The sequence below is a fragment of the Leuciscus leuciscus genome, assembly GCF_965113295.1.
Source record: "Leuciscus leuciscus genome assembly, chromosome: 5".
Lineage (NCBI taxonomy): Eukaryota > Metazoa > Chordata > Actinopteri > Cypriniformes > Leuciscidae > Leuciscus > Leuciscus leuciscus.
In genome coordinates this window covers 47,753,150-47,780,771 of record NC_138729.1, presented here as the reverse complement: position 1 = coordinate 47,780,771, position 27,622 = coordinate 47,753,150, and the positions used below count along the sequence as shown (strand labels likewise).

The following is a 27,622-nucleotide window of genomic DNA, read 5'->3' as shown; positions in this document are numbered from 1 at the left end:
CATCCTGGAAATGATCAGAGCACGGGCTAAGCTAAAAGGTTTGCATGAGATTGTTAATATCTTAGAACCCTACATCGATTAAAAGCAATGTGTCTGGGGCTGCAGATCAACAGAATCAGACCGACTATGAGATGGGCAATGCCGAAGGGCCTGACGAGTCTTGAATGAATCTGTCCACACATCTATGCTGATTTTTTTGGGGGGAAGGACTGCAAAGTCTTCCATTCTGAGAGACATACAATATTTGGATAAAAGATTTTCACTATCATTATAGGGTTTCACTTTTTATATATTTTTTTAGAGATGCTTGTGTGCTCAACGGAAGTTACACTCTGTTTCCATTATTTTTGACATGTGTAAAGTCGTGTTTCTCACCTGCAGGTGTTTGTGAGTCTGACTCGTGCAAAGACAGCAGAACAGTGAACATTATTCATTTGGTAGAGACTAAAGATACAGTTTTTTATTTTTATTTTTCATTGTTCATTCACAGTTCATTCTTTATTGTATTTTCTTTACATTGTTATTCATACATACTTGTGTATTCATATACAATCATTAACATTCATTTAACAAATCTTTCACTCATGTATTCTTTATATCTATTTTTTAGATAATGTTTCTACTTTACATTTGTGTTGAGGTTTTATGCTGATTTTACATTGATTTATGTGAATATTTTGCTTTTGTTGTAAGCAATCATGTTCAAGCATCCACATCAATCATCTCTGAATCACACAAATACACCAAATTATTCACTGTAATATGAGACAAGAATACACAGCTACAATCAAATGTGTATCTTCACTACAGTAAATACATTTAGAAACATTTAGAGTTTATTAAAGGGTAATTTTAGCAGATCACTGTTCTTCATGCTTTCATGATGAATTTAGCATTAGCATGTACCTTGTGTGATTCATGTGTTGGTGTGTGTTGTTATTGAGTGTTGATCATGTTGAGAATCTTCAGTTTGATGGGTCTGGAAAATTCTGTGAATGTCCTATAAAGACATATAATCAATTAATAAAAACACTTTTGTTTTAGTGTAAATACAAACTTGTTTTTCATTTGTCTTTCACATAATCAATTACAATAAATATCCCATCAAAAGGCTTGACGAGTGCATTTTTCTGTCCTGTGTTTTTCCTATTGAAACAGGAAGTTTGTGTGGAACATGGAATAAAAGCCACAAAACTTGCTTAAAATATTTCAAATAGATGAATCATTTAGTGCCTGGAATCTTCTCTGTTTAGATCATTCGATCACTAAAATAATATATTAACTGTATTTAGCTCTCACCACTGAGCTCTGTAGTATGTGTGTGAGATCACATGTTTGTGTGTTATACTCACAGGAAGCAGGTACTGTGAGGATCCTTCTATTAGATCCTGCAGAAAGGGATGCTGGGAAAGTGTGGAGAAATCAATCTTCTCCTCACCCTTAAAACCCAACTCCTTAAACACCTTCAGCAGCTCCTGAACACACGACAACACATTAAATACAGATATAGTCCTGTAGAGACTTTGGATCATCTGCTGATCTACAGAAACACAGATTATTGCTCTGCTTCAAAACTGAGTGAAAAACATTCCAGTGAACATCTACTGGACACACTGGAAACACAAAGATTTCACAAAATAGCTCTACATTTATGAGACTATTATGAGAGTGACTAACACATGCACATTGTTGGCTATGGTTATAATTGTTAGCTATGTTTATGGATTTGTTAAGTATTTTTGCCATCTTGCTTGGCATTTTAAATGGAAAAGTTTCTCATTTGTTTATATTTTGAATTAAAATAGTTCAAATGATATGGGGTTGAGGATGGGCTGATGGATCTTTATAGGTTTGGATCAGAGCTGTTCTATTCTACCTCTCTGAATTCATCTCGGCTCCTGCGGTTCGGCTGGAAGCGGTTCAGATGTGAAGAGACGTGATCATCTCCACGACTCAGGACTCTGAGCACATCATCAACTGACACGCCCACTTCATGAAGCTCCTCCCCTCTCTCCTCCTCTTCATCAGCCTCGACTCCAGCGCCCTCCATATACGGCACAGACTACAGCAGGAACAGTGGTTTGAACCAATACAAGAGTAAATAATGGATTATTTTTGCACATTACAGTAATGAGAAGTAGAAAACAATAAGCATTTACATTTAATCATTTAGCAGACGATTTTATCCAAATCGATTTACTTTACATTTTCCTTCTTTTGATTTTGGTGTAAAATGTGACCCTAACAAGCTCTTGACAGGTTTTGTGAAATTCACCCACAAATTCCTCAGCTCAGAAGAGTGTTAACTGTGTCACACTGTGTGTGTTTGCATTTGTACAGTTATCTTTGTGAGGACCAGTTTGAGTTGTAGACCATCAGAGTGAGTAAAGTGAAGACGTTTTGGCCAGATCTCACTTTCTGGTGCCCCTTTAAAGGGCGGTTTGAGGGTTAAGACTTTGTTTTAGGGTTAAAGGTGCAGTCTGTAAGAATGACAGCTAGTGGTCTAAATAGGTACTGCAGGAGGACACGCAACAGAAACGAGTGCAATTGACAATGAAAGCCGAGGATTCTTACACACTGAGTTGATGAGTTGATTTATAATATGCTCGTTTTAATATGCTATCATTCATAGAGATTTTTAGATGGATATCGAGGCTTTTTAGGTTGGGTCGAATCTGCCATCTCTGATCCAGTTTGTTTGCTGGCTGCAATACGCTGTGTTTCCTACCAACTGGCATCCCAGGGTGTCGAAATACTATTGGGTGAACTGGAAGTGGGCGAGATCACACAGACCAAAACAAAAACAGACTTTCCAACACGGAACGCACATTTCAAAGTAAAATAACTGGCTGTAGAAGTGTTTTTCAGAGAAACGAGTATGTGAACTCAGCATGTTTCCTAAATATCCACAAACATATTATGGTATTTTTATACTTTAGTAGAGTGAACAAGTTACATATAGCACCTTTAAGGTTAGAATTAGGTTAGGCAATTAGTTGTGATAATTAAGGTTAGATGTGTGTGTGTACCTGTGTGAGTGGGCCGGTGTGTTTGTAGTGCAGTGTGTGTCCGATCACGAGACCCAGCGCTCTGGTGAAGCCCTGAGCCGGTTCAGGATGGCAGCAGAAATACAGCAGCAAGCTCAGATAGTCCAGCATCAGCGGAGATGAGTGTGAGCTCGCAAACAGACTGAAGAAAAACTACACACACAAAGAAAAACATATGCATGTTCATACACAGATTACTGTATATGTTCAGAACACCTCAAAGAGTCTCAAATTATAAACCAATCAATGTTAATGCATTTACTGTATTCAGTGATGTTTTACTCAAAGAATTAAAGGGGTCAACTCATGAGGAATCAGCTTTCAGAACTGTTGTGTTAGAAATGAACAGCTGAAGTCTATTTAAACAAGTTTTCAACAATCTGAGAGGCACATTAATGCCGATTGTTTTGTGAATTTTTCCAAATGTAAAAAAAGGCAGTAAAAAAAACAATAAAAGCAATAATATTATGACCCCCTTTAAAGTTGACAAAATCCTTCATGTTGCATTACCTTCTTAAGGTTGGCTAGTCTGTCGTAGGGCAGAGGTTCGGTTGGGTCATCCGGGACAGGAACATCTCTTTCACTGGGAAACCACAATTCAACCTGATCATAGAACAATACATGATAAACTGAACTGATAAACACATACAAATGTAGTGCAAGAATATATTTGAGGTTTGCTTCAATTGATTTTAATTGTAGAAGTAGCATGCAATTGGAATAAAATTAAAATTAAAATTGTTGTTAAAGTGATTTTACTACTGTATGGACATGCGTTTGTGTTTACAGATCTGTGTTGTTTAATATGACCGTTGCAGTGATGTTCTGTGAAATGTGCATGAGCGTAATAGACCTGTGTGTATTGTTCTTGTGTGATGAGTCCAGTTCCTGCAGTGTCGACGGCTCTGAAGCGCTGGAGGGTTTTTAACAGCTCAATCTGAGAGGGAAACGGCCACGGCAGAGCAGCACTGAGCAGGAACTGACGCCAGTCCAACATCTCAGAGTCCTGAGCTAATACACACACCAGCTCATCAACCTACACACACACACAATAGCACATACACCATCAAAAGGACTTGTCTGTAAGGCATCGTGTCATTTGACAATTCGTTTTTGTCAATTATGTCTTAACGTTGATGATCTCAAATTTGTGTTTTCTTCATGTATTGTCTTAAGTTTTGTCTTAAGTAAAGCTCTACCAAACTCATTTTTTTATGCATCTTTAATTATTAATTTCAGCTAAAATATTGTTAATATTGGTTACTATAATTTGACATTTAAAATTATACTCAGATCAGAATTTATAGCCTAAATTTATAGATTGCTTGACAAGCAATTTTTTTTTCTGTTTAGACACATTTCCTATTGAAGCAGGAAGTTGAGGAGAAAAACGTTAAAAATAAGGCCTTGTCTACAATGAAGACACTCTCAATTCCCGCCACTTCCCTCTTAAAGCAACGCCAAAGCACTTTTCCTCTTCGGTCCCCCTATAGCTTGGAAGCGGAATTGTCCATTTCCGCTGTCATAAATAATTTAGCCCACCGCAGCCTACCGTGGCACGCGCGCTATTTGTTTATCCAGCACCGGCTTTGGAAGATGTCCTCAGACAAGGTAGAGTATGTTGCATGATTTTATGAAAGTATGATGTATTGCGACATCAGAAATGAAGAAAAACAAAATAATGACATTGCTTGCTATTTTTTTGCTATTGTAACGCTTGCCGTAAAGCAAGTCAACATTTGTAGTTTCTTATGTCTCATTCGAACTACAGATCCGCGACCCGATCAGGCAAACTTGCACAGTGCGGTTATAGCCGATAGAGGGTCGCAAAGCGAACACAGAAGTGCCGTTCACCCTGTTACGAATAGATGAACCAATGAAAGGATTTTGGAAACATTATTTTAAGGTACAAAAGAATCTTTGGTGTTGATTTAAAGTCACCATGACATTAAAATGGACAATTCTTATTTTTATGGAATATTGCACTGTTTATTATAAATGATTTATCATGCACATCATTATTTTTAAATTCATGTGCCCTTTATTCATGTAACCTTTAATCAAAATATCTTCCTCTCCATCTTGCATCATCATCTCTTCTCTTCTCTGATGATCTGTTCACTGGTGTGAGGGGCGGGACAACCTGTCACTCACATGAGATCCACCAATAGCAAACCACAACAATCCAATCAATTCCTGATAAATAAAATGAAGTCCCGCTCTAAATGTTTTTCTGGTTGGAGGAGCTGTTTTACTTGGATATAAGTCACATTAGGGAACAAAAGACACAACTTCTGTTTCATGTGGACTTTAAGCAAAGGTTTGTTGGGAAAGAAAATTATGTATGAGTGTTTGCAACCAAAGACACACGATAAACCATCATTTGCTCTGCTAGTCAGAGATGGAGGTGTTTGAGTGAAGATGTACCTGTGAGGGAGTGATGTGCATCCAGGGCTCAGGTAGGACATCACTACCCATATGAGAAGTTAATTCATGCAGTACTTCAGTCAACTCATTTCCACACAGCAGACCTAAACACACAACACATTAAAGTTACTAACTTCAACTGAAACACGTTCGCTTAGTTCTGTTTAACTCTCATTCTGTTCATTCAGTTTAGCACACAATTTTAAAGGAATTGTTCAATCAAAAAACAAGTAACATAATTTTTGTGAACAATCCCTGGCATGTTTGACTTCTGTGTAGTAACGCTGAGTCTGACCCGTCGGGGCGGTCTTGCTCAGCTGAGCACAGAGGACGTGCAGCTGTTGGACTGTGAGAGTGCTGTTTTTGGGCTGTTCCAGCAGGGATCTGCGCGGAGCGGATGCTGGACTCGCCACCACACGTGTGTCTCCATCCACGCAGAAATCAGCGCTCTGCAGCACCAGCTCATGATGGATCTGAACTGCATTCTCAATGTGCTTCCGCACAAACTCTGTCAGCTGGTCGATACTGGAAACACATGCAAACATATTATCTATCTATCTAAATTATTATTATAATTTTTTTCATGGAACAGAAGAAAATATATTTAAATTATTAAAAACACCCTACTGGTCAAAAGTTTGGAATTATAATAATAAAATAAAATATAAATGTTTTTAAAATAAGTCTGGCTGCATTTGATCAAAAATACAGTTTCTATTTCACATGATCCTTCAGAAATCATTCTAATATGCTGATTTGATGCTCAAGAAATGTTTCTTATTATGAAGGATCATGTGACACTGAAGACTGAAGTAATGGCTGCTTAAATTACATTTAAATTTAAATTTAAATAAAATGTGAATATTACTAACATTAATATTGTGATAAAAATCACAATATATTTGATAAAAATAAATGTAGACTCAGCGAGCATAAGAGACTTCTTGCAAAAACATTTGAAAAAAATCTAAATAAAATATTATTTCAAACTTTTGACCAATAGTATATTTAAAATATTCAAAATAATTTGACTAAGAATTTATATTGCACAAGATTTTATACATCATGGTATTTGTTGTACTGAATTAAGTTTATGCTAATCTCGATTAAAAAAATAAAAAATAGTTAATTATATTGTGGTTTTGGGAGTGACATACGACCCGTTTATTTTGGATATTCAGCCATTTATAAGTACATTCATCATTCATCTCTGCAGCTAAATGGATTAATTCTCCTCCTCTCCTGATCTGCCATCCTCCTCCTCTCACCTGTTCATCTCAGACAGAAAGCGAGCTCTCAGCCACTCCTCCATGTTCCTGTAGATCTGCTCCGCTCTCTGCTGCAAACTGCTCACGTTTCTCAGCGCATGAGCCTTCACCAGATCCAAACGCAGCTTCACCGCATGTTCTGCACACAAACACAGCACATTCTTACTGTTTACACATCGCATGAACACACAGACATCCTGAAGCTCTGTACAGTTGATATACACAGTGATATACAAAAGCACAACAGGCACCATGAGACAATGTCAGCCAATAGCTCACGGCGTACCTTCACGTTTCAGAGCGGCTGTGAACTCCAGTTTGATTCTCGTCCTCTCTGCCTTCCTCTTGATCTCCTCAGGGTTCTTCACCACTGTGGGCTGAGGACTGGGCTCCTGAGGAGGGGTGGGAGCACCTAAAACAACACACACCCTCATGTCAACACACACCAGCGCTGAAACTCATACATATGATGGAGTGGAGGGTCTTCACCTTTCTTTTTCCCTGCTTTCTTCTTGTCCGTAGCTGAGTTTGAAGTCTGCGATGTCTGTCTCTCTATCGGCTTCTGTTCTTCATCACCTTCCTCTTCTCGCTGCGTCTCTGCCAACACCTGACACACAGATGTGTGCAAACACACGTGAAGAAGACAGATGTGCCGACACAGGTGAGTATATCATCATTTCACAACTCATAGCTTATCCAAACAGAATCTTGAGTAGGAACTATCGTTTTCGTTAAATAAATTATGAAACATGGACAAAAAGATAAAAGAATCAACATTATAATGAAACATTAATGAAAAATATACAATAAGTCTCTTCTGCTCACCATGGCTGAATTTATTTGATCAAAAATACAGTAAAACAGTAATGTTGTAAAATATTTATAATTTATTCCTGTGATCAAAGCTGAATTTTCAGCATCATTACTCCAGTCTTGTCACATGATCCTTCAGAAATCATTCTAATATGCTGATTTGTTGCTCAAGAAACATTTCTTATTATAACCATTGTTGTAAAAGTTGTGCTGCTTAATATTTTTGTGGAAACCGTGATACATTCTGATGATCAGAAAGTTCAAAAGAACAGCATTTATTTGAAATAGAATTTTATTTTGTAACAACGTAAATGTCAATGTCATTTTTGATCAATTCTTGAGGAATAAAGTATTAATTTCTTTTAAAAAATTCTTACTGACCCCAAACTGTTAAACAGTAGTGTTTATGAACAATTTATTCAAATTAGTAACCAACATTATAGAAATTACTAAATTAAAAATAGCTGTTTTTCTGTTTTTAATGTGATTATGAATTCTTTGATGCATTTTTTTCTTCTTCTCAGTTACAGCATATCGTATGTATAAACAAATGTACACAGTATTAACACATTTTTTTCAATCATATTATAGATTATCTATCCATCTGCATTTTTACTAAATTTCTAAATATTTATACCCTGGTAATCCAGAGTTCTCGCGAGAGGACAAGTTGAATTTGCTCAGCGAGTTTACTCTGGCGTCGAGTAATGATGCTCATTAAATATGCCCCTCGATCTGAGCTGCACCAATCACATCGGGTTATCTGATATAGGCGGGCCAGAGGCGAGCTAAACAGAGGACGACAGCGCTGTGACGTCGAAGTCATTAGTAAACATTGCAAGATGGCTATGGATGAACTCCAGTTGTTTGAAACGGCTTTGGCCGCTACAATGAACGAGTTAGACTTGGCACTCGAATCGTTCCTTTGCAAGAAGGACATTTTTGCTGTTTTGCTGACCGGATACGGCAAGAGTCTAATCTACCAGTTAGCTAAGCGTATGGGGTTTATTGTTGTGATTGGTCGTAGTGTTATCCAATTGCGTGCAGTGAGATTTTCAAATGCATGCTTGGTGCCGCCCCTCGAGCTGGAAGATTTTCATTAGTCGATGCCAGACCATTAATCTTTCAGATTTAGGTCTGGATTTCCAGGCTAAAATATTTATAGATTTTTTAATTGATTTGAATCAAAACTGTCTACAAAGACACTGCCTACTTGAACATGATGTAGTTCAGAGGAATATTTCTTGCCTTAACTGAAAGATGCAAGTTTTTTTTTTACATAAACTAATTGCATTTGTCCGTCAGAAGATGTAAATCAGTAATGGCAAATATGGCCCATATTTTTAAGCTCAACAGCAAAAAGATGATTATATATTTCTAATACCCAACACACCATGTTCCTGACGGCAGTGAGTGCGGTCTGGAAGAACTCCTGCAGGAGATTCTCATCGGGATGATGCAGAACCTCAGAAGTGGGAGATCTGCAGGAAACCAACGGAAACCTGACAGCACAAACATATCCAGTTATTCAACAAACATGCTTATTTTTTAAACACACACAAAGACAAACATTTTAAGCACACATACACTTTAATTTTCTTCTTGTCCTCCATTTCACAGTCTTTTTCTTCAGCAATCTTTACAGGTTTTTCTAACAGCGCAGGGCCAGAGCTGAAATAAGAATGCATAATATTTTAACATACCAAACATCAGGTCTCTCACTGTGGTCCCTTAGAGTCTATCTAAATATCTTTACTGTAAAAAAACTAATCTCTATGTTCAGAATTAAATACTATATAACATTTACTACACAGTATACACTACTGTATATTGCAAAGACAAGAAATATTCAGTCATTTTATCGATTTAACTACACTGGTACTATAGGACGAAAACTCAATTGCGCTGGATAATGACACTAACGACACTGTTATTGAACTAATCTGAATTAACATTGAACTGACTTGAACTGAGTCTTCTGTAGAGCTGCTTTACAGCTGAATTGAACTCGATTATTAACTGATGAACTTTGCAACAATGATAATTATTATTAAACTGAACTGAAGCTAAATTGAGTTGAATAATGACATGATTGACTTCTGTAGAGCTGCTTTACAGCTGAAATTGAATGTGTTTCATAATTAATTAATTTTACATTAACACTGTATGGGTTGTTTCAAAGCAGCTTCACATTAATAAACAGGAAAATAACAAAGCGCTATATAAATGAATGTGACTTGACCTTATCATGAAAATATTTAGCTCTACAAGTGGTGACCAGGTACCACCTCTGAAATAAAACTCTTGGCAGTATGATCAAAATGTTAAATCAGTTCATTTGTCACACTGGAAATTGAAGGTTAAAATAAAAGCGCACTGCATTTTGGGATACAATATTCCACACACTATGCTTTTTTTAAATACTGGACATGTTGGCAAATAGGAGAAAATTTGCATGCATACTGAAAAACTAGTATATATGCTATATATGCTATTCTGAACACAGCTAAAGTGGTGAGACAGACAGATGGATGACTGCAGGAGCTTGGCAGAAGATGAAGATCTATAGTCCTGTAATGTCGGTGAAATGATGATAAATCATGATGTGTAATGCTTTTTACGTTTTTGACCCCTCTTGCTCGACATGCTCCTCTGCAGTGATGTCAAGCAATGGGACGCGAGTGAAGCCACGTGTGGATTCAGGAAACGCAGTTTTACACATCGCTGAATAGTAATCTCTCAGCAGACACAGGGAGTCTTGAAAGCGGCCCACTTCTATCTGTACACACACAGACACACAGAACCATTGGACTTCAAACTCATCCCAGGCAGTTTTGTGATGTGTTAGTGGAGTGTGTGTGTGTGTATGTTACCTGCATTAATGCAGAATAATGGTTGATTAGTACAGCAGTGTGATCGTCTAACCAGCCACCATCAATGACTCCTGCTCTCTCCTGCTCCGCCTCTTCCTTGCGTTTATCACAGATGTCCCACAGACGCTCACGCAAGTCCTGCACAAAAGGAAAACGCACTGATTAGAATGAAAGTTTGAAAAAACATTTTTTGCGACAAATATTTATTTGTGGCTAATTTGTGATAAACCTGCAAGCAAACAAATGATCAATTAATTTTTTTTGTTTAAATTAAACCAAAACTTTGACATCTGTGTGTGAACATTTTGCACTACTGCTTGTTGACTTTTTCATCAACTTTTTTATTGGGTTTTAACAATAAATACCATGTTCAAAACATTGAACATAGATAGGTTTAAATTAAACTTTTTAAAATGCATATCCTTGAGGGATCACTGGTGATCCCGGATTATTGTAGTTCAAAATATGTTTGAGCTTATATATCTCAATATTAATAACAGTCTGGTTAATTTTGAGTCTTGAACTATAAACTCTCAAGGGTTGGCTTTCTAAATATATGTGTGTTATGTTTCTATTCAGAATTACTTATGAGCAGTAACCTTTTTATTTTGGGTATGTCATGTATGCAGCACTTGCCAAAATTGGGGGTGATGAGGAAGGGGTTAATACTGCAAATAAATGTACTGCAAATATCACACAAAACACATGATTTATGGTTTTGTACATCTGTGTTTTCTGTGCTGAAATCTAGCATGTCTGCCTGTGAAAATACAAACTTGCAGAAACGTCTTTTTTTACGTGTTAAACTAGAAAAATGATTTTCTAACTCAGTATTTTAGTCTTGTCTTTCAGCACACATTCTTAAATCAAGATACTGTACATTGACTTGAGAAGCAAAATAACAAGATATTGGGTCTTCTGAAATATGTATCAAAATTAAGTGATTTTATACTCAATACGAGAAAGCAAATCTGTCAATAGGGTAAAAATTAAATGTAGATCAAAGTGAAAACAACTTTGTTTTTCTTCACTTGTTTTTTTTTTCTTTTCAAATAAATGTATCTTGATTTAAGAATGTTTAGATATTTGTAATGGAAACCAAGACAAAGAGGAAGAAAATAATTTTTTGCAGTTCATGAGTGTGTCTCACATCCAGTCTTTGATGGAGCTCTCCTTTGGTCTCCTCATCTTCTCTGATGTTGTCATGAACGCTGTTATAATCGCGCTGCCACGCGCTTACAAACTCCTGCTTCAGATCCGGCTTCTGTAGGTACTGCCTGAAGTTCTCCCTGAAACACAAACACACATCCGTCATACACTCACACACACACACACTCACAGGTCCTCACATCACACACAGGCGAGCGCTGTTCTCTCACCGGATGTTGTAGAGGTGGTGAATGATGAGCTGGCGTTCACCGCGGAGGTTCTGCATCACTGTTTTAACGTTAGTCACATATGAATTACAGACGGCCTCCCAGTACGGAACAAGATACTTTGGGATCTCCTGCAAAAAGATGAACATAAGAGAAAAACACAAAAACTGACATGATATAAATGGATCATATAATACTTTTTGTGTGGCAAAAAACATTTCAGTTTAGTTTTTTCACAACCATTTTATGAATTTCCTATATTCAATTTCTGTTTAAAATAAATGTTGTCCTTCTGAACCTTCTATTCATCAAAAATCCTGAAATAAATGCATCATGATTTCTTCAAATATATTAAGCAGCACCACTGTTTTCAACATTGATAATAATCAGAAATATTTCTTGAGCAGCAAATCAGCATATTAGAATGATTTCTGAAAGATCATGTGACACTGAAGACTGGAGTAATGATGCTAAAAATTCAGCTTTGAATCAGAGGAATAAATTACATTTAAAATATTTAAAATATTATTTTAAATTGTCATAATATTTCACAATATTATTTTTTTACTGTATTTTTTTTTTACCAAATAAATGCAGCTTTGGTGCGCATAAGAGACTTCTTTAAAAAAAAAAAAAAATCTTACCAACTCATTAGTGTATATTTGTTTAATATCAGAAAATCAGTGTAATTTTTCTAGCTTAATTGGAATTCTCTTTTTGGAAAGGGGAAGAAGTTTAGAGTTGATTTTGGTGGTGTGAACTTGCCTTTACAGTAGCATGCAACTCTTTCAAGATATTATTTCCCTTATATTATGACTCCTTTAAGAGACTTTAACATTAATCTCATACCAACTCATAAAAAAATAAACAAACTAGATAAGTGTAATGGCTCTGCATCTGATCTTTCAAATCAAACGGACTCTTTGAATGTCATTTTTCCATGTTTAATTGAAGCATCTGCCAGTCTTCTGAGAGAAGGTGTGTTATGTGTGTGTATGTGCCTCGGGTAAGGGTTCCTCCACGTAGACCCTTCCAGCAGATTTTGGGGTCGCTGGTGAAGACTTCGCAGAGCAGGCACTCTCTGGACGGCTGTGTTCGAGTGAGGAAGACATTTTCCTGGAGTGACCCAGAGCTGCTTCTATGGGTCAGGGCAGAGAGCACACTTCACTAGAGATGCATTTAACACAAGGACATATAGGTGCAAATCAATAATGTTAAAGTTGTAGGTAGAAGAATGGAAGATTTTCCAACTTTCAAGTCTACAAAATGTTTGAACAAGTCTGTAACAATTAAAACTGAATTAATTGCAGAAAATTGTAGAGAAGACCAGAAGCTTAGCCCTATAAAGCCTCATATTTGATATCGCAAATTGTAAAACTTTTAATCATCAACATAATAAAAATTTTGCAGAGAAATGTATCTTTTGTCGTCTGGTTGATATTTTATACTTTTTAGCAAGTAAAATGCCTTTTAGTATAATTGTAAAAACATCCCCCCTTAAGGTTCAAGGTTATCTTTACTGATTTTTTTCAAGCAAATGTAAGAATCATTTTTATATGTTTGGTTTACTTGATTATCCATACATCATGTTTTAGAAAAGTCATGTAAAAATGTGAGTATCAGATATGATCCATTAGACCTTTCTCTTAAACATCATTATATTGCATTGCATTTTTTTCCCCCACGATAAAAACTACAGAGCTTTGATCATAAAACTAAGCATTTAAATACTTAAATACTATTTAAATAATCTTACTTAGACGTGTTATTGGGAGATGTAGAGTGACAGCTGATATTTATATTTTATGTAAGTAGCCTGCTATACTGCTATATAGATCTCATTGATTTTTACAAGATATCAGAAATTCATCTTACTTTTTGGCCATATAAAAATCAGAAACTGCACAACATTTGATATTTTTGCTCAGTTTGGGCCTCTGAATAAAACTGAGCTCCATATTCTCACTATATCATACTATATTAGCCATAAAAGCCTGATGTATCAAATACTATACTCATTAAAAACACATAAGGAAACACTTTATATATATACAATTTTATTTTGCAGTCTGAAGCAAATCAATGTACCTTTTTCAACAGAGTCCATCGTGTCCATCAGAACCATCTCCACGTTTTTGAAGAGAGTTTCCTCATCTACTTCTGCTGTGATTTTTACAAGAATATTCTGCCGATCACCAAACCATTTCTCCAGTTTGGGCCATGTGTCGTGGAACGCACTAATTCTATTAAAGAAACCATAACATAGAAGACTATTATAATTTTGTGCTTTAAAAAACATTTTTTCTCCATAAAATGACACTTTTTTTCGGGTGAAATAGCATTCAATGAAAAGGAAAAAAATGTAGGATGGCACTTGATTTTATCCATCAGGATTTGCCAGGATCATGAACCAGTTCTGAAAACTGGTGAACCATATGTATAGTTTGGGCTTTACAAAATCAAGCTTGTATCTTTCCAACTGTAATTGTGTCCTATATATGATGTCCCATGTACTGAAAACAACCCCTGTTTTCACACACCTGTGCTGTATCTGTTTCGTCCCCAGGCTTTTGTCATCAGACAAGGATGCCGGACCTTGTGTGTCCAGATCTGTCATACTCGTCTTTTCGTCTGGAGCATCACTGCTTTCTCTCTCCTGCCCTCTGCTCTCCCCATCTACTAATAAGTGAAGATAGCACAGCTTATTCCATACTAAAAACAACAATGCCTGTCATGTTGCTAAGAGTAACTGATTAGTTAATAATATCTGGCATTTCAATCTGCATAAACTCACCATCCTGTTGAGCGGCGCGCTCCAGAACCTGCTCATCGGAAACATCTAACAGCACCACGACGTCCAGTGCAGGGGATGGACGACTCGGATCTTTAGGAGTGTTTTTATCTGTGGATAAGCTGCTTTGTGTTTTCGTCTCGGTCTCATCAGGTTCTGTAACGTTCAGAGCTTTCTCCAGCATGTGAGCCTGACTGATGTCCACTGGGAACCCGTCAAGAATCCAGCCACTATCAGCAGGGATGTTCCTGAACAACACAGCAGGAGGGAATCAAACTGGTTTTAAAAGAACTAGACTATCTACAAGTCAAGTCGAGTCAAATTTATCTATCTAGCACTTTTCATAAAATAAATGGTGATGTTAGTGTTTATAATATCTTTAAGGCCATTCACAACAAGAACAATAACTATAAAGATAACTAAAACAATAACTATATTAGGGTCCAATACCGTTCAGTTTATTATAAGCATGCGCTGCAGTTTTGCCCTCTGCCGCTTTAAATGCTCGAGCTCTTTAAAGTTGGAAAGATTCTGATTATTTGTTATAGTATTTATCGTTCATCAGCTGGATAAAAATCATTCTGGAAGTGATTCCAACGATATTGTTTCTCTGTGCCTTTAACATTATAGTTGTGTAGACTATATTTAGATTTAGAATGATTTTTAGAACTATATCTTTATTGTTCAAGGTATAGCCCTTGGTGTGACAGTGAACGAGCCTTAAGACCTTCATGCCTTATAGTTGCATTTAGCATATTAAATCTGGGCGATGTACATTTTACCATGATACAAGCAATCAAGCCATTGAGATTTGCTATATAGCATAATCACCCTACACCAGAATAGTGTATGTATGTGGATGAAGTTGGACATACTTTTGTATCCAACTTTATATATAGAGCTGTACAATAATGTAGTTACATTTTCCAATGATATAACAATCTATCAGTTGAGATTTACTATGTACAGTAGGTATAGCACATCCTGGTTAGACGCGTTCCTGAGTCAACATATTTTGTTGATCATAGAACAACATTCCTGTCCGAAAATGTAGTCCTAACCCGATCCATAACTTATCCCTAAATTCAGAGGGGAATGATAGTGAATAACACTGATATAGAAGCAACCAGGATTTGGTTGTAAGCCTAAACTTGACATATACTGTAAACTTGTCCCTCAAATCTGATTGGAAAGTTGTTCCAGGATCAACAAAGATGTTGATCCAGGAACATGTTTCACTTGGTGAAATCAGGTTCTGCATAAACACTTATAGTAGTTGTATAATTCATTATTAATTTGTTAATTAATTCACCAAAGGAAATGAAAAATAGATGATAATACTATAGTGACCACGATGATCACATGACCAGCTGAACAATACTCAATTTATATCAGTTAGCCCCCTAATACGGGACATTTGAAATGCTTGCAGAATAAATAGCCCCCAAAAAACTATTTGAATCAGAATTCTGGGATTAACGAGTCAGAATCAAATATTCCAGAGAGTGTTGTGTAGTAATGTAATATAGAGTAAATTTAGAATTTTATTTTAACTTGTGCAAAAAACAAAATGTGAAATCAGAAAATAAGCATTAGAGCTCTTTACCTGATAGCATCCACTATGATGTCGACCAGAAGTTGATCAGGAACAGCTTTGCCTGTCCTGAGAGCCTCCTCTACCACTGCACCACACTGCGCTCGCAACGACCACTGCACAACACAGCATTGTGCATCATGAACCATATCAAAGAGCTTAATGCTGCTAAAATACAGAGAGTTTATGTGGCTTTGTGTATGCTTTTACTTTTTCTTTATCTTCTTCTTTTTCGTGAAGTCCAGATATCTCCTGAGGCTGCGGTCCTGATGCGAGACATACGGAAGAGTCGATCACTACTGGAACTTGAGTGAGCATTTCCATAGTATATGTCACTCTTTTTAAACCTTATTTTAATTGGGTTTTAGGGTTTGGTATAGAGCATTTATAGAGAACCATATAACTAATACACAGTTAAATTAATGGAAAAAAAGGAAATAAATTTACATGATACATACAAGAAAATGATTAATTATTAATTTATTCAATTTTCAGCATCATTACTCCAGTCTTCAGTGTCACGTGATCCTTCAGAAATCATTCTAATATGCTGATTTGCTGTTCATGCTATCAGTGTTGAAAACAGTTGGGCTGCTTCATATTTTTGTGGAAACCGTGATAAAAACAATTCAGGACTCTTTGATGAAGGCTGTGTTCGAAATCACCCCCTATACCCTCATTCACTATTCCCTACATTACTACTAATATAGATCATGGTAATATAGCGCTCTGGAAAATGGATGGATGGATGATTCAGCTGTGGCGACATCTTCTGGTGTACATTGGTTGTACACTTGTTATTGCGGTGCATTATGGGATTGAATGAGTGCTCTCAATAACATCCACTATGGTTTCAGACACCACTACAAATGGCTGTCCACTCAAATGGTGCACTATTTACGCGTATAGGGGGCGATTTCAGACACAGCAGAAAAGAAAGAGAAAGTATCTTTTGTAACATTATATGTCTTTACTGTCACTTTTGATGAACTAAATGCATCCTTGATGAATAAAAGTATTATTTTCTTTCACCAAAGAAAATCTAACTGACCCCAAACTTTTGAATGGTAGTGTAAATAACATCACAGTTTTAAAAGTTAAGTAATATTCTCACAAACCTGATTCTAGAGGAGAGGATGTCTCCTCCTCTTCATCTCTCTGAGGCTGCTCAATACCTTCTGTTGGAGAACCATTTCTCTCCAGGTTCTTCTGAGCATGGTAAATACATGATCAGCACCAACACGGGACAAAACAGTGTAAGTAATGTAGTAAATTAAATGTTTGAACAGACAACCGTACAGTGAAATACATCACAAACTGTTCTAATAAAGGGTTTTGCTGAAAACTATAAGTTCTGTTGGGTTTAAATACTAAGAGTATTTACTGACCTGTGACACTTTTTGGCTTTCACTCGCAGCCTGTTTTTCCTTCTGATAGTCTGATAGAGCATCCTGGATCAAAGTGTTGGCTGAGAGCACATGGATGCCAAGAACTGATTCCCAAAGATTAATAAACAGCAAGTCAGGAAATTTTGTTAATACAGTCCTGATGTATCATACCAGATTTCCTTCCAGTACAGCTCTTACTATGATGAAGCATCAACTCCTACCGTTGCTGATCCTGGTGAGGCAGGAGGTTTTGCCCGAGTGGGTTTTTCCCAGCATGCACGCTCTGATGGTGAAACGGGGAAACAGAGGAGGAGTGCTGGCACTGGGTCGGACTATCATGCTCTGTAGACGACTCAACACATGATCCAGAATATCATTATTCACTGGTGAGGCTTGACTCTCGCCCTCTTCATGCAAAACCCACTCGCCCATCATGGCCTGAAGTGAACAGACAGAAAGATACACACACATAATACTTGCACTGCCATGTAAATGAGTCCATCCCTCGACTGTTATTTCATAGGAAACAATTACATGGTTTTCAAGAGAATGAATGGTCAGAGATGATATGAACTCAAAATACTCTTAACATACTGTCCTTACCACATACTCGTTGTAGTCTTGATTATTGAGTATATGGAGCTTCTCCAGCTCAATGATCTGTTCTGGTGTGGGGTCAGTAGGGGTGGGCTGCACACTGGCCACTTCATACAGCGGCTTACCATTGAAAAACAGCTCCATCCACTCCTGCATCAGCTTCACTGGTATCAGACTGAGAAAGAGTGAAGATAGCCATTTTACCTTTTTTTATACCACTTTTCTAACATACCATACTATTTCCTTGCACACAATACCGTTCAAAAGTCAGGGGTCAGTAAGAATTTGTATTATTATTATTATTATTTAGCAAGGATGCATTTGATGATCAAAAGTAAAACATGTAAGCATAAGTATTTTCAACATTAAAAATAATAAGGAAAGGATCTTGAGCAGAAAATTAGCATGATATGATTTATGAAGGGTCATGTGACACTGAAGACTGGAGTAATGATGCTGAAAATTCAGCTCTGCATCACAGGAATAAATTGAATTTGAAATGTATTCATATAGAAAACAATCATTTTAATTTGAAAAAATATTTCACAATATTACTGTTTTTACTATATTTATGATTTATGAAAAACAGCCTTGGTGAGCATAAGAGACTTCTTTCAAAAACTCTGACTCCACACTTTTATACAGTAGTGTCTATATAAAACAAATAAATGTTTTTATAATGTGCTAATAAGTTACTTTACATAGCACACTGAACTCTTTTTTATTTAAAATAGCAAGAATTTTTTATTTTTCATCACATGAGCTTTTTAAACTCCATGAGTGCTGTTTAGTAGAGTGATCAGGGACATAAATACTTGGATGTCAGAAGCCGATATTCTCCAGCTTTTGTCGCCAGATCGACAATCTGTCCCAGAATTCCTCTGCAGAAGTCGAAGTGCTTGCGATAGCGAGCCTGAACGCGCTCGGCGACTAGCTGTTTGTGTAGCTCATGCTCAATCCTGATCTGCTCACTGCGCTCCAGACGTTCCTGTTGGGCGAGAACCTGGACGGCAGCAGTGATGGGACAATCATGACCAAAACCTCTCAAAACCCTGATGTTTTATTTTGTTTGTGCATGTGTGCATGTATATTCTCTCACAGCTTCTCTATCCAAGGCCTCTTGGAAGTCTCGAAGGCGGCGTTCCTGGTATTGTCTCTCTTGGAAGATCCGGTTTTGTCGAAGTACCTCTTTCTGCTGTTTTATTTGCAGCAGCTGCACGGCGATCCTCTTCTCCTGCTGCGTCTGACGCATCAAACGACTGACCATCTGTTCCTCTCGCAATGCCTCCTGCAGACAAATATCATCACAAGAACCAGACATGATCAAGACGCACTGCTAGCAAAAAGTTTGACACTTTATTGACATTCATACATTTTTTAAAGGACAAGTTTGGTATTTTACACTTAAAGCCCTGTTTTCAGATTGTTTCTGATGAAATAGAGCGGTTAAGATTGAAATTTGGACACATGCTGCTGGCCCGAGAATTTTCGGTTTCTGTGGTAGCACCCCCCCAACCTCCACAATGGTTGCATAGGTGCACTGGAACAATCCTTCCTAAAACACATCAAACTTTCGTTTACAAAGACGTGAAACTCACCGAGTGGTCAGGGGTGTTCACTGATATGCTCACACAAAAATCGCTGCAAAAGATGCTTTCCAACAGGTTTTATCGTAGTTTTTGTCCAACTCCATTGACTTGTATTGGATGTGCTGTGAGGTACGGTATTACTCCGCCGCCGGGCTGGAGTGTCTATTATTCAAGCTCTCAACGGAAGAATGTACGGGTGTGAGGCGTTTGGAAAAATAGATCCACAGTTTTACAAAGAATGGTAAAACACCTGTCAGTGAACACCCCTGACCACTCGGTGAGTTTCACGTCTTTGTAAACGAATGTTTAATGCGTTTTAGGAAGGATTGTTCCAGTGCACCTATGCAGCCATTCTGGAGGTGGGGGGACCACAGAAACCGAAAATTCTCGGGCCAGCAGCATGTGTCCAAATTTCAATCTTAACCGCTCTATTTCATCAGAAACGATCTGAAAACAGGGCTTTAAGTGTAAAATACCGAACTTGTCCTTTAAGCGGGACTCAAAATTCTAAACACATTTTTTAACCACTGCACTATGCTAGTATTGCATTCCTAACACAGCTGAAGTTTAACTCTGTAAATCCTGACATGAATTAACAATAGAAAAATATATTTCTTTTAATGGAACAGTTTATTGAACCTTTAGACAAAAAAAAATAATATATATATATATATATATATATATATATATATATATATATCAAAAAAAAAGTTTCCATGTGTTTTTTGAGAATCATTTTTGATGTATCAGGCTTTTATGGCTCATATAGTATGATATAGTGAGAATATTGAGATAAAAAAACAACTCAAATTTATTCAGAAGCCCAAACTGAGCAAAAAATATGTCATTTGGTGCAGTTGCTGATATTTACATGAACAAAAAGGTAAGATGAAATTCTGATAGCTTGTAATGTAAATTAATGAGATCTTTACAACAGTATAGCAGATACTTACAGTACATAAACTGCATATAAATATTCTCCCAATAATATGTCTTAGTAAGATGATGTTTCACTGCTTAGTTTTATGACCAAAGCTCTGCAGTTTTTATTATGGGGAGTAAACATATAATGCAATGACTACTGAGAGATGAACAAATAAACGTTCCTCAAAAGCCTAGTGGATCACATTTGACACTCAAATTTTAACATGATTTTTATAAAAAATGATGTATGGATAATAAGTAAACCGATGTTGCTTCAGTCCAGTAAGTGTTCATCTTAAAATGTTACTAACAATATAAAAGTTTGCTTTATAAAGATTGTTAAAGATTTCACAGCTGACAGACACATGAAGAACTTGAAGGGGGATGTTTTTTACAATTATACTAAAAGGCTTTTGCTTGCTAAAAAAAATATAAACTATCAATCAGAAGACAGAAGGCATGTACTAGATTGCATTCAACAGGCTATCCAGCAAAGTTTTGATCATGTTGATAATTTAGAGGCCTTAGAAATCAGTAGGCTTTACAGTGTTTGAAATAAGCGATGTCATTGGTCACCTGCTGAGCCTCATGAACTTGGAATTGTTCCATCAGAGCACGTCGTCTCCTCATCTCTCTCTGTTCCCGAGCAGCAGAGTCTTCCTCCAGATGCTGACGGATGTTCTCGATGTACTCCTTGTTCCACTGCTCTTTGTCGCCTGTGCTCATTGGCTGGGTCACCAGGCCACTGTAAATCCAGGTAAAGTTACACGTTACATCCCAGAGCTCACCTAACGAAGATAATATTTTCCTATTTGGTGTTCAATAAGGCTTATCAGTGAAGGAACTGTGAATGGTATATCAGCCTGCTGTCGGTAGCTTCTGTGTTTTTTGTTTTGTTTGATTGTATTCCTAGATTATGCAAACATACCCGAGTAAGGCTTTACCGCCAGCTGGAGAAATCTTCTTCCGGTGCTTCTCAAACTGTTCGATCTCACGATGAACATGCTGAAAATCATAATTCATCTTAAAGGGTCACAATCACACAATCAAATCTGGTCAAAACAATCTTTGACAATTCGTTATGTTTTTCAATTTGAACTGTTTTTATTCCAGGCTGTCACAATATCTGTGTAATCCCAAAATCAAAAAGAAACAAGAAATTAACTTATGGTAATTCTCGTTACTGTAATAAAAAAGATAATAAAATAAATACAGCATTTAAGCATCACAGCGCTGTACAGCAGGGTTATTTTAGTCATATTTATATCCAAACAGTATACATATATTAATAGCTTTTATTTTTATATTCTCAGTTTTATTCATTCTTGAACTTAAACAAACATTAGAAATGTTGCCTTTGGGGAGTTACTTACTGAAATCTAATATTCATACTTTATTTTATTTCAACTTCATTTTAATTACCAAAAACAATTTTTAATAGTTTTAGTTCACAATAACAACTCTGATGTACTATATTACAATAACGAGAATTTAAGGCTGTAAACGTGCATAATTATGATGAACATAATGTCAAAAGTGCTGTTGTGTGTCGTTCACCTGAGCCTCTTGCTTTTTGCGAAACTGATGGTGTTTCTCAGAAGCTCTTGACGTGCGAGTGTGTGGAGGCTTCGGGATCTGGACTACGGCTGACTGAATCTGAATCAGAATCTCATTCTGCTTTCTGCGTGCCTGCCGGAGCTGACAAACCAATCATATTATCAGTTTCAGTCAACACTATTACAGGCTGATTAACAGACCATTAAACAGTAAAAAATTTAGAATTTTCAGGTTCATGCCTGTGTGATGCTACTGAATAGTGTTTAGCTCTAGAAAGGCAGACCTTTTCAATGTCCTTCAGCCTCCTCTCCTCCTGGCGTTTGAGCCGGTCCTCTTCCTTCAGGAGTTCAGTCATGACCGAGCGCTTGTACATGTCCTGCCCTCGTTTATGGAAGCGGTTTGCGATCTTCTGCATCTTCAGATCCGCCTCACGCTTCACCACAGTCTTCAAACGCTGTGAGACAAACATGAGACTCTTTTCTTTGGTCCTAAGGTTGCAGTGTTGGTAAAGCTATTCTAAACATGAAACTAACCAGGCTACCAATTATAAGATGACATATGGAGCCTGCCACATTTTAACTACTTTTTTATATAAATTATTATTTTTTGTTTTTTAAATATTTAGATGCAATTTTATCTAGCATTTTATTAGAAAAAACACAGTTTTGTGAACAGCAAATCAGCATATTAGAATGATTTCTGAAGGATCATGTGACACTGAAGACTGGAGTAATGATGATGAAAACTCTGCTTTGCATCAAAAAGGAAGAAAGAGGAAGAAAGAAAAGAACTGAAGATCACCTCAGTATAGATGCTGTTCTCTATGCGGTGCAGACGGGCCGTGGCCGCGGGCTGCATGACCTCCATGGCTGTGGCAGTGAGGCCTGATTTCTTCTTCTTCTGCAGAAGGATGTAGAGCTGGTAGAGCAGGTGTGTGGCCGCCCCCTGTCTGCCCTGCATCACTGCTTTGGCACTGCCCAGGTCAAAGGGCACGCCTAGCAGCTGCAGCGTGGGCTCTATACGAGTGAAGTTATTCAGCTTTGCATTCGCCGTGCTGTGGAATAACACAAATAATTAAGATATTTGTCCATCCATCCATCCATCCATCCATCCATCTATCTATCTATCTATCTATCTATCTATCTATCTATCTATCTATCTATCTATCTATCTATCTATCTATCTATCTATCTATCTATCTATCTATCTATCTATGCCATATGACCATCTTTCTGTCTGCCTATCTATCTAGATTCAAGATTCAAATAGGTTTATTGGCATGGTGAAAGAAATCTTTACATTGCTAAAGCATTAATAACACTATACAATCAAAATAAATAAATAATGAATAAAAACTATATTTTTTACATGAAAAGGCCTGATGGAAAGATGGAAAGAAATCTTTACATTGCTAAAGCATTAATAACACTATACAATCAAAATAAATAAATAATGAATAAAAACTATATTTTTTACATGAAAACAAACATAGCAATAAAAATGTATAATCTTCTAATATTTATATCAGTGTCTCTAGGCGTATAGAGAGTGTGTTGGTAGCTCTGTCCCGCTGGAGGCTCTTTTGTCTGGCAGCCAGGTTTGAGCTAGCTGGGCTTTCTCCTAGCTGGTGTGGGGACTTTTCCATATTTGTTTTCCGATGGAAGTCTTTCCGGTGGGTTGTGAAATGGGGATAGAAAGTGTCCCTAATGTGTGTTTAATTTGGGCAGGATGTTGGAAAGTGCAACTCTGTTTCCACTTTATTCTCTGTGCAGTGAGGACACAGTCGCTCTTCCTTCGGCAGCCAGGTCTGTGTGTGTGTGTGTGTGTGTGTGTGTGTGTGTGTGTGTGACTGTCTGTGTCTGCCTGTCTAAATGGTCAGACTGTGTTCACTGAGTCTGTACATGCTCAGGACTTTTCTCTGGCTTCAGCTCTTGGTATGTCAGGGCTTTGTGATGGACCGTTCATCGCTATTTTTTAAGTGGGCATGGGATTTAATGGCTCTTTTTTGAATTATTATTATAAGTGGGTATAATCCTAATTCTGCTCTGTAGGCATTATTTGGGGGTTTTGCGCTGAACTCGGTCTGCAGAGTCTCTATTGGGTGTTTGTCCCATTTAGTGAACTCTTGGTCTGTGAGTGGCCCCAGACTTCACACCCGTACAGCGCGATGGGCTCTATTACTGTTTTGATTATTTTTAGCCGGATTCTGATTGGGGTGTCAATTTTGATATTTGTCTTAATAGCATAAAAAGCTCTCCATGCCTTGTCTCAATTTTTTTAACAGCTTTTTAAAATTTCCTGTGTTGTTAACAGCCCTCTAAAATGCGAGTAAATCACTCGCATATGCAAGTAAATTTCACTCTGGGCGACTAAATAATGTCTATCATTAGCCATTGGCTAATAAATTCTTCAATTTTACTCGCCAGTGTGTATGTTAGATGCCAAGTATAAGTTTAGCATAGATATATTTTCACTCGTTGTACACTGACTGAGCGCTGTACTTTCCTGTCAAAATAACCGGGTTCATTTGGAATTTTTCAGCTTTTAAGAACAAGCAGAAGATGTCCCGGTTTCTCTGGTAGTGGGCGGAACTAATGCGCAAACGGCAATCTCATTGGCTGGCGCTAATCCTTGTTTTGATTTCAGCAAATCAGTTTGAGCGAATGCTGACAATGTGATTAATATTCATGAACCCAGCAGCTCATCTGTTGTATATTGTCATTATTATTAGTAGAAATAGTAGTAATATTATTATCTTTTAATAATAATTACAATTATGAATTACTTTTATCATCTTCTTTTTTTTTTACAGAAACACTGAATGACCAACAATATCTTAAGCACCACCACCAGTCCTAAGTTCAGTTAAAATGACAAATATGCATTCATGCATGATTATCAAGTTTTAGGTCTAATAACTAAATATCATTAAATAATGCTTGATTATCATAATATCATAATATAATGCTTGATTGACTGATTTTAAGAGTGTACATTTGGATATTTAAAAAGCTGTGCCATTTTACAAAGATAAGCTGATTTGGTGGAATTATATATATAATATTATTTATATAATTATATATTAGTATATCAGTCTGGCAAGTAACCAAAACAAATGTACAAGCCATGTGCGTAGAGGATTGTGCTAATATTTATGCCAAGGTAAGTGTAGTCCTGCGTATCTGTCTATTTATTTATTTGTTTGTTTATGTTGTTTTGTTAATTTTATCTATCTATCTATCTATCTATCTATCTATCTATCTGTCTGTCTGTCTGTCTATCTATCTATCTATCTATCTATCTATCTATCTATCTATCTATCTGTCTCTCCATCTGTCTATCTATCCATCCATCCATCTATCTATCTATCTATAAAAATAAAGCCCATTGCTTTTATGTCATGTTATATGGTATGAGCATCCATCCATAAAAGGATGGATACATATAAAAAAATATATACATTTCATAAAATAAAATAAAATAAATATCTATATTTCTATCCAATTCATCGAACCGGAAATAAACAGATGTACAAATGTAAAATAAAATACACATAAAATGTACATAAAATACTAACATAAAAATATGTAGGCCTAAGTCCATCCATCTAACGTTATAACGTTACCTTTGTTTGGTGAACAGGTGGAAGTCCTCCTGCAGCTCATATCGGTTCAGGATCTCTCCTATCAAATAACCGTTCGCAAAATCCCTGGCGAAGGAATACGGCTCTGCAAAAGATTCATATGACATTAAGAAAAAAAGGCGCAATTATTACTGATAGTTTAGCTGATAAAATGATAAATCAGATATTAATACACACGTTTAAGGACGGATCGTTAACTCGTTTGCTAACGGCTAACGTTACTTCGTAACTTACCAACGACTTTTGACAGCTGGAGCTCTGAATTCAGCCACTGGCAGATTATGTCTGACATTCTGAGCGCTTCAATTTCTTAAGGAAATTCAATAATGTCTATGTATAGATCTATATAGGTCTTGGGAATATCTAGACATCTGTGTAGTTTATGGATGACATTGTTTTGGGGAGTGTCTCGTTTTGGCTTGGTGTTGCCACAGTAACCAAACTAAAATTCCCTGAATGGGATTCATGGCAGAGTGGAAGTACCTTGTGGCCGACACACACCTTTATTCGGTTCTGTCGTTATTTGAAATGCAATTATAAAATTATATATATTATTTAATTGCAATATATAAGCGTGTGTATGTATGTATGTATGTATGTATATGTGTGTGTGTGTATATATATATATATATATATATATATATATATATATATATATATATATACACACACACACACACACAACCTTGCCGTTTGCGCATTAGTTCATGTGGGACATTAGTCACATTAGTAATGTGGGAATCATACATGTGGGAATCTCACACACACACACACACACACACACACACACACACACACACACACACACACACGTATGTGTGTGTGTGTGTGTGTGTGTGTGTGTGTGTGTGTGTGTGTGTGTGTGTGTGTGTGTGTGTGTGTATGATTCCCACATGCATCCCAGTTTGAAATGAACCGACATATTTTAAATAAGGTTTCCATCTGATGCTTATCCATTTGAAAAATCAGTAAAATAAATAAATAAATACAAATATTATAATATATAAATAAGAAAAAGTTCTTAAAATGATTCTTTACTCCAAATTATGATCTCAAATAATCATACACATTTCTAAAAGTTGTATTATTTTGTTTAGTTATTTATTAATGCACATGAATAAAAAAATGTATCTGTATTTTCAAAATGTTCTGCCATATAGTTATAATTGCTGGTTGTTTGAAAATGCATAAATTTATCTTTAATTAAAAAAAAAATGGTACCACTTTATTTTACAGTGTCCTTGTTACATATGTACATACCATAGTAATAACAGTAAATTATGCATAATTATATGCAACACCCTCAACCAAACCCTAATCCTAAAGTACATGTAGTTGCTTGCTTAATATTACTCAGTACTTAAATATATTAATTACACTGTAACAATGACACCTTAAAATAAAGTGTAACCAATTTTTTTTTTTTTTTTTAACCTTAGAAATATTAACTTGTGTGTGTTTTATTGGTAATGGAGAAAGTCCATCATATCCCAGAAAAAAGACTGAGATTCATATAAGGACAGAACTGAAGGATTAAGATGGAGCACCAATAAAACAAGAGAATAGGCTGAAAGTTGCAGTGGGTTTATAAAGGTGAAAATGAGGACAACTGACCAACACAACATGTTCCTCTGAGCGGTCCTGCTGCCATCCTGTCTGGAGAACACAAAAGCATTCTGCACATAATGATGATAAGGCCCATTTCACACTGGACTATGGGGAAAATGGGGTTTAG

At 36.6% G+C, this 27,622-nt stretch overlaps 2 protein-coding genes across 5 annotated transcripts in view; both read right to left on the bottom strand.

Moving 5' to 3' along the window:
* The window catches only part of LOC309499723 (sperm flagellar protein 2-like), a 55,715-nt gene extending 49,004 nt beyond the window's left edge, over nucleotides 1–6,711 (bottom strand). The window contains exon 1 of the mRNA XM_082171144.1: nucleotides 6,628–6,711. The gene's annotated coding sequence lies outside the window, so the exon portion shown is untranslated. The remainder of the gene's footprint in view (nucleotides 1–6,627) is intronic.
* On the bottom strand, nucleotides 81–26,442 carry spef2 (sperm flagellar 2). 4 transcript variants are annotated; one of them, XM_082171043.1, is made up of 36 exons: nucleotides 26,122–26,442; nucleotides 25,870–25,972; nucleotides 23,046–23,298; nucleotides 22,528–22,698; nucleotides 22,245–22,385; nucleotides 21,616–21,692; nucleotides 21,264–21,432; nucleotides 19,274–19,462; nucleotides 18,990–19,177; nucleotides 18,181–18,349; nucleotides 17,799–18,015; nucleotides 17,578–17,681; nucleotides 17,308–17,398; nucleotides 16,400–16,455; nucleotides 16,202–16,305; nucleotides 14,599–14,843; nucleotides 14,345–14,483; nucleotides 13,893–14,047; nucleotides 12,806–12,942; nucleotides 11,808–11,935; nucleotides 11,579–11,717; nucleotides 10,429–10,566; nucleotides 10,177–10,334; nucleotides 9,143–9,226; nucleotides 8,949–9,057; nucleotides 7,232–7,349; nucleotides 7,029–7,154; nucleotides 6,743–6,881; nucleotides 5,770–5,999; nucleotides 5,475–5,578; nucleotides 3,901–4,083; nucleotides 3,558–3,650; nucleotides 3,030–3,200; nucleotides 1,877–2,062; nucleotides 1,353–1,475; nucleotides 81–1,000 (listed from the first exon to the last, which is right to left on the bottom strand). In XM_082171043.1, the coding sequence occupies exons 1-36, from the start codon at nucleotides 26,177–26,179 to the stop codon at nucleotides 917–919; spliced, it is 5,079 nt and encodes a 1,692-aa protein (XP_082027169.1). In that variant the 5' UTR covers nucleotides 26,180–26,442; the 3' UTR covers nucleotides 81–916. The 4 variants fall into 4 exon arrangements, with proteins under 4 accessions (XP_082027169.1, XP_082027170.1, XP_082027172.1 ...); XM_082171044.1 differs by having other exon boundaries at nucleotides 14,345–14,480; XM_082171046.1 differs by having other exon boundaries at nucleotides 16,418–16,455.
* Nucleotides 26,443–27,622: the final 1,180 nt, after the last annotated feature.

What these genes read in the sequence shown, in the direction of transcription:
- spef2 (XM_082171043.1), bottom strand. Translation starts at nt 26,179, where the DNA reads ATGTCAGACATAATCTGCCAGTGGCTGAATTCAGAGCTCCAGCTGTCA. An exon ending in GGCGGTAAAGCCTTACTCGG is followed by an intron (nt 21,433 to 21,615) that starts GTATGTTTGCAT and finishes CTGGATTTACAG; the next exon opens with TGGCCTGGTGACCCAGCCAA. An exon ending in ATCCTCTCCTCTAGAATCAG is followed by an intron (nt 16,456 to 17,307) that starts GTTTGTGAGAAT and finishes GTCTCGCATCAG; the next exon opens with GACCGCAGCCTCAGGAGATA.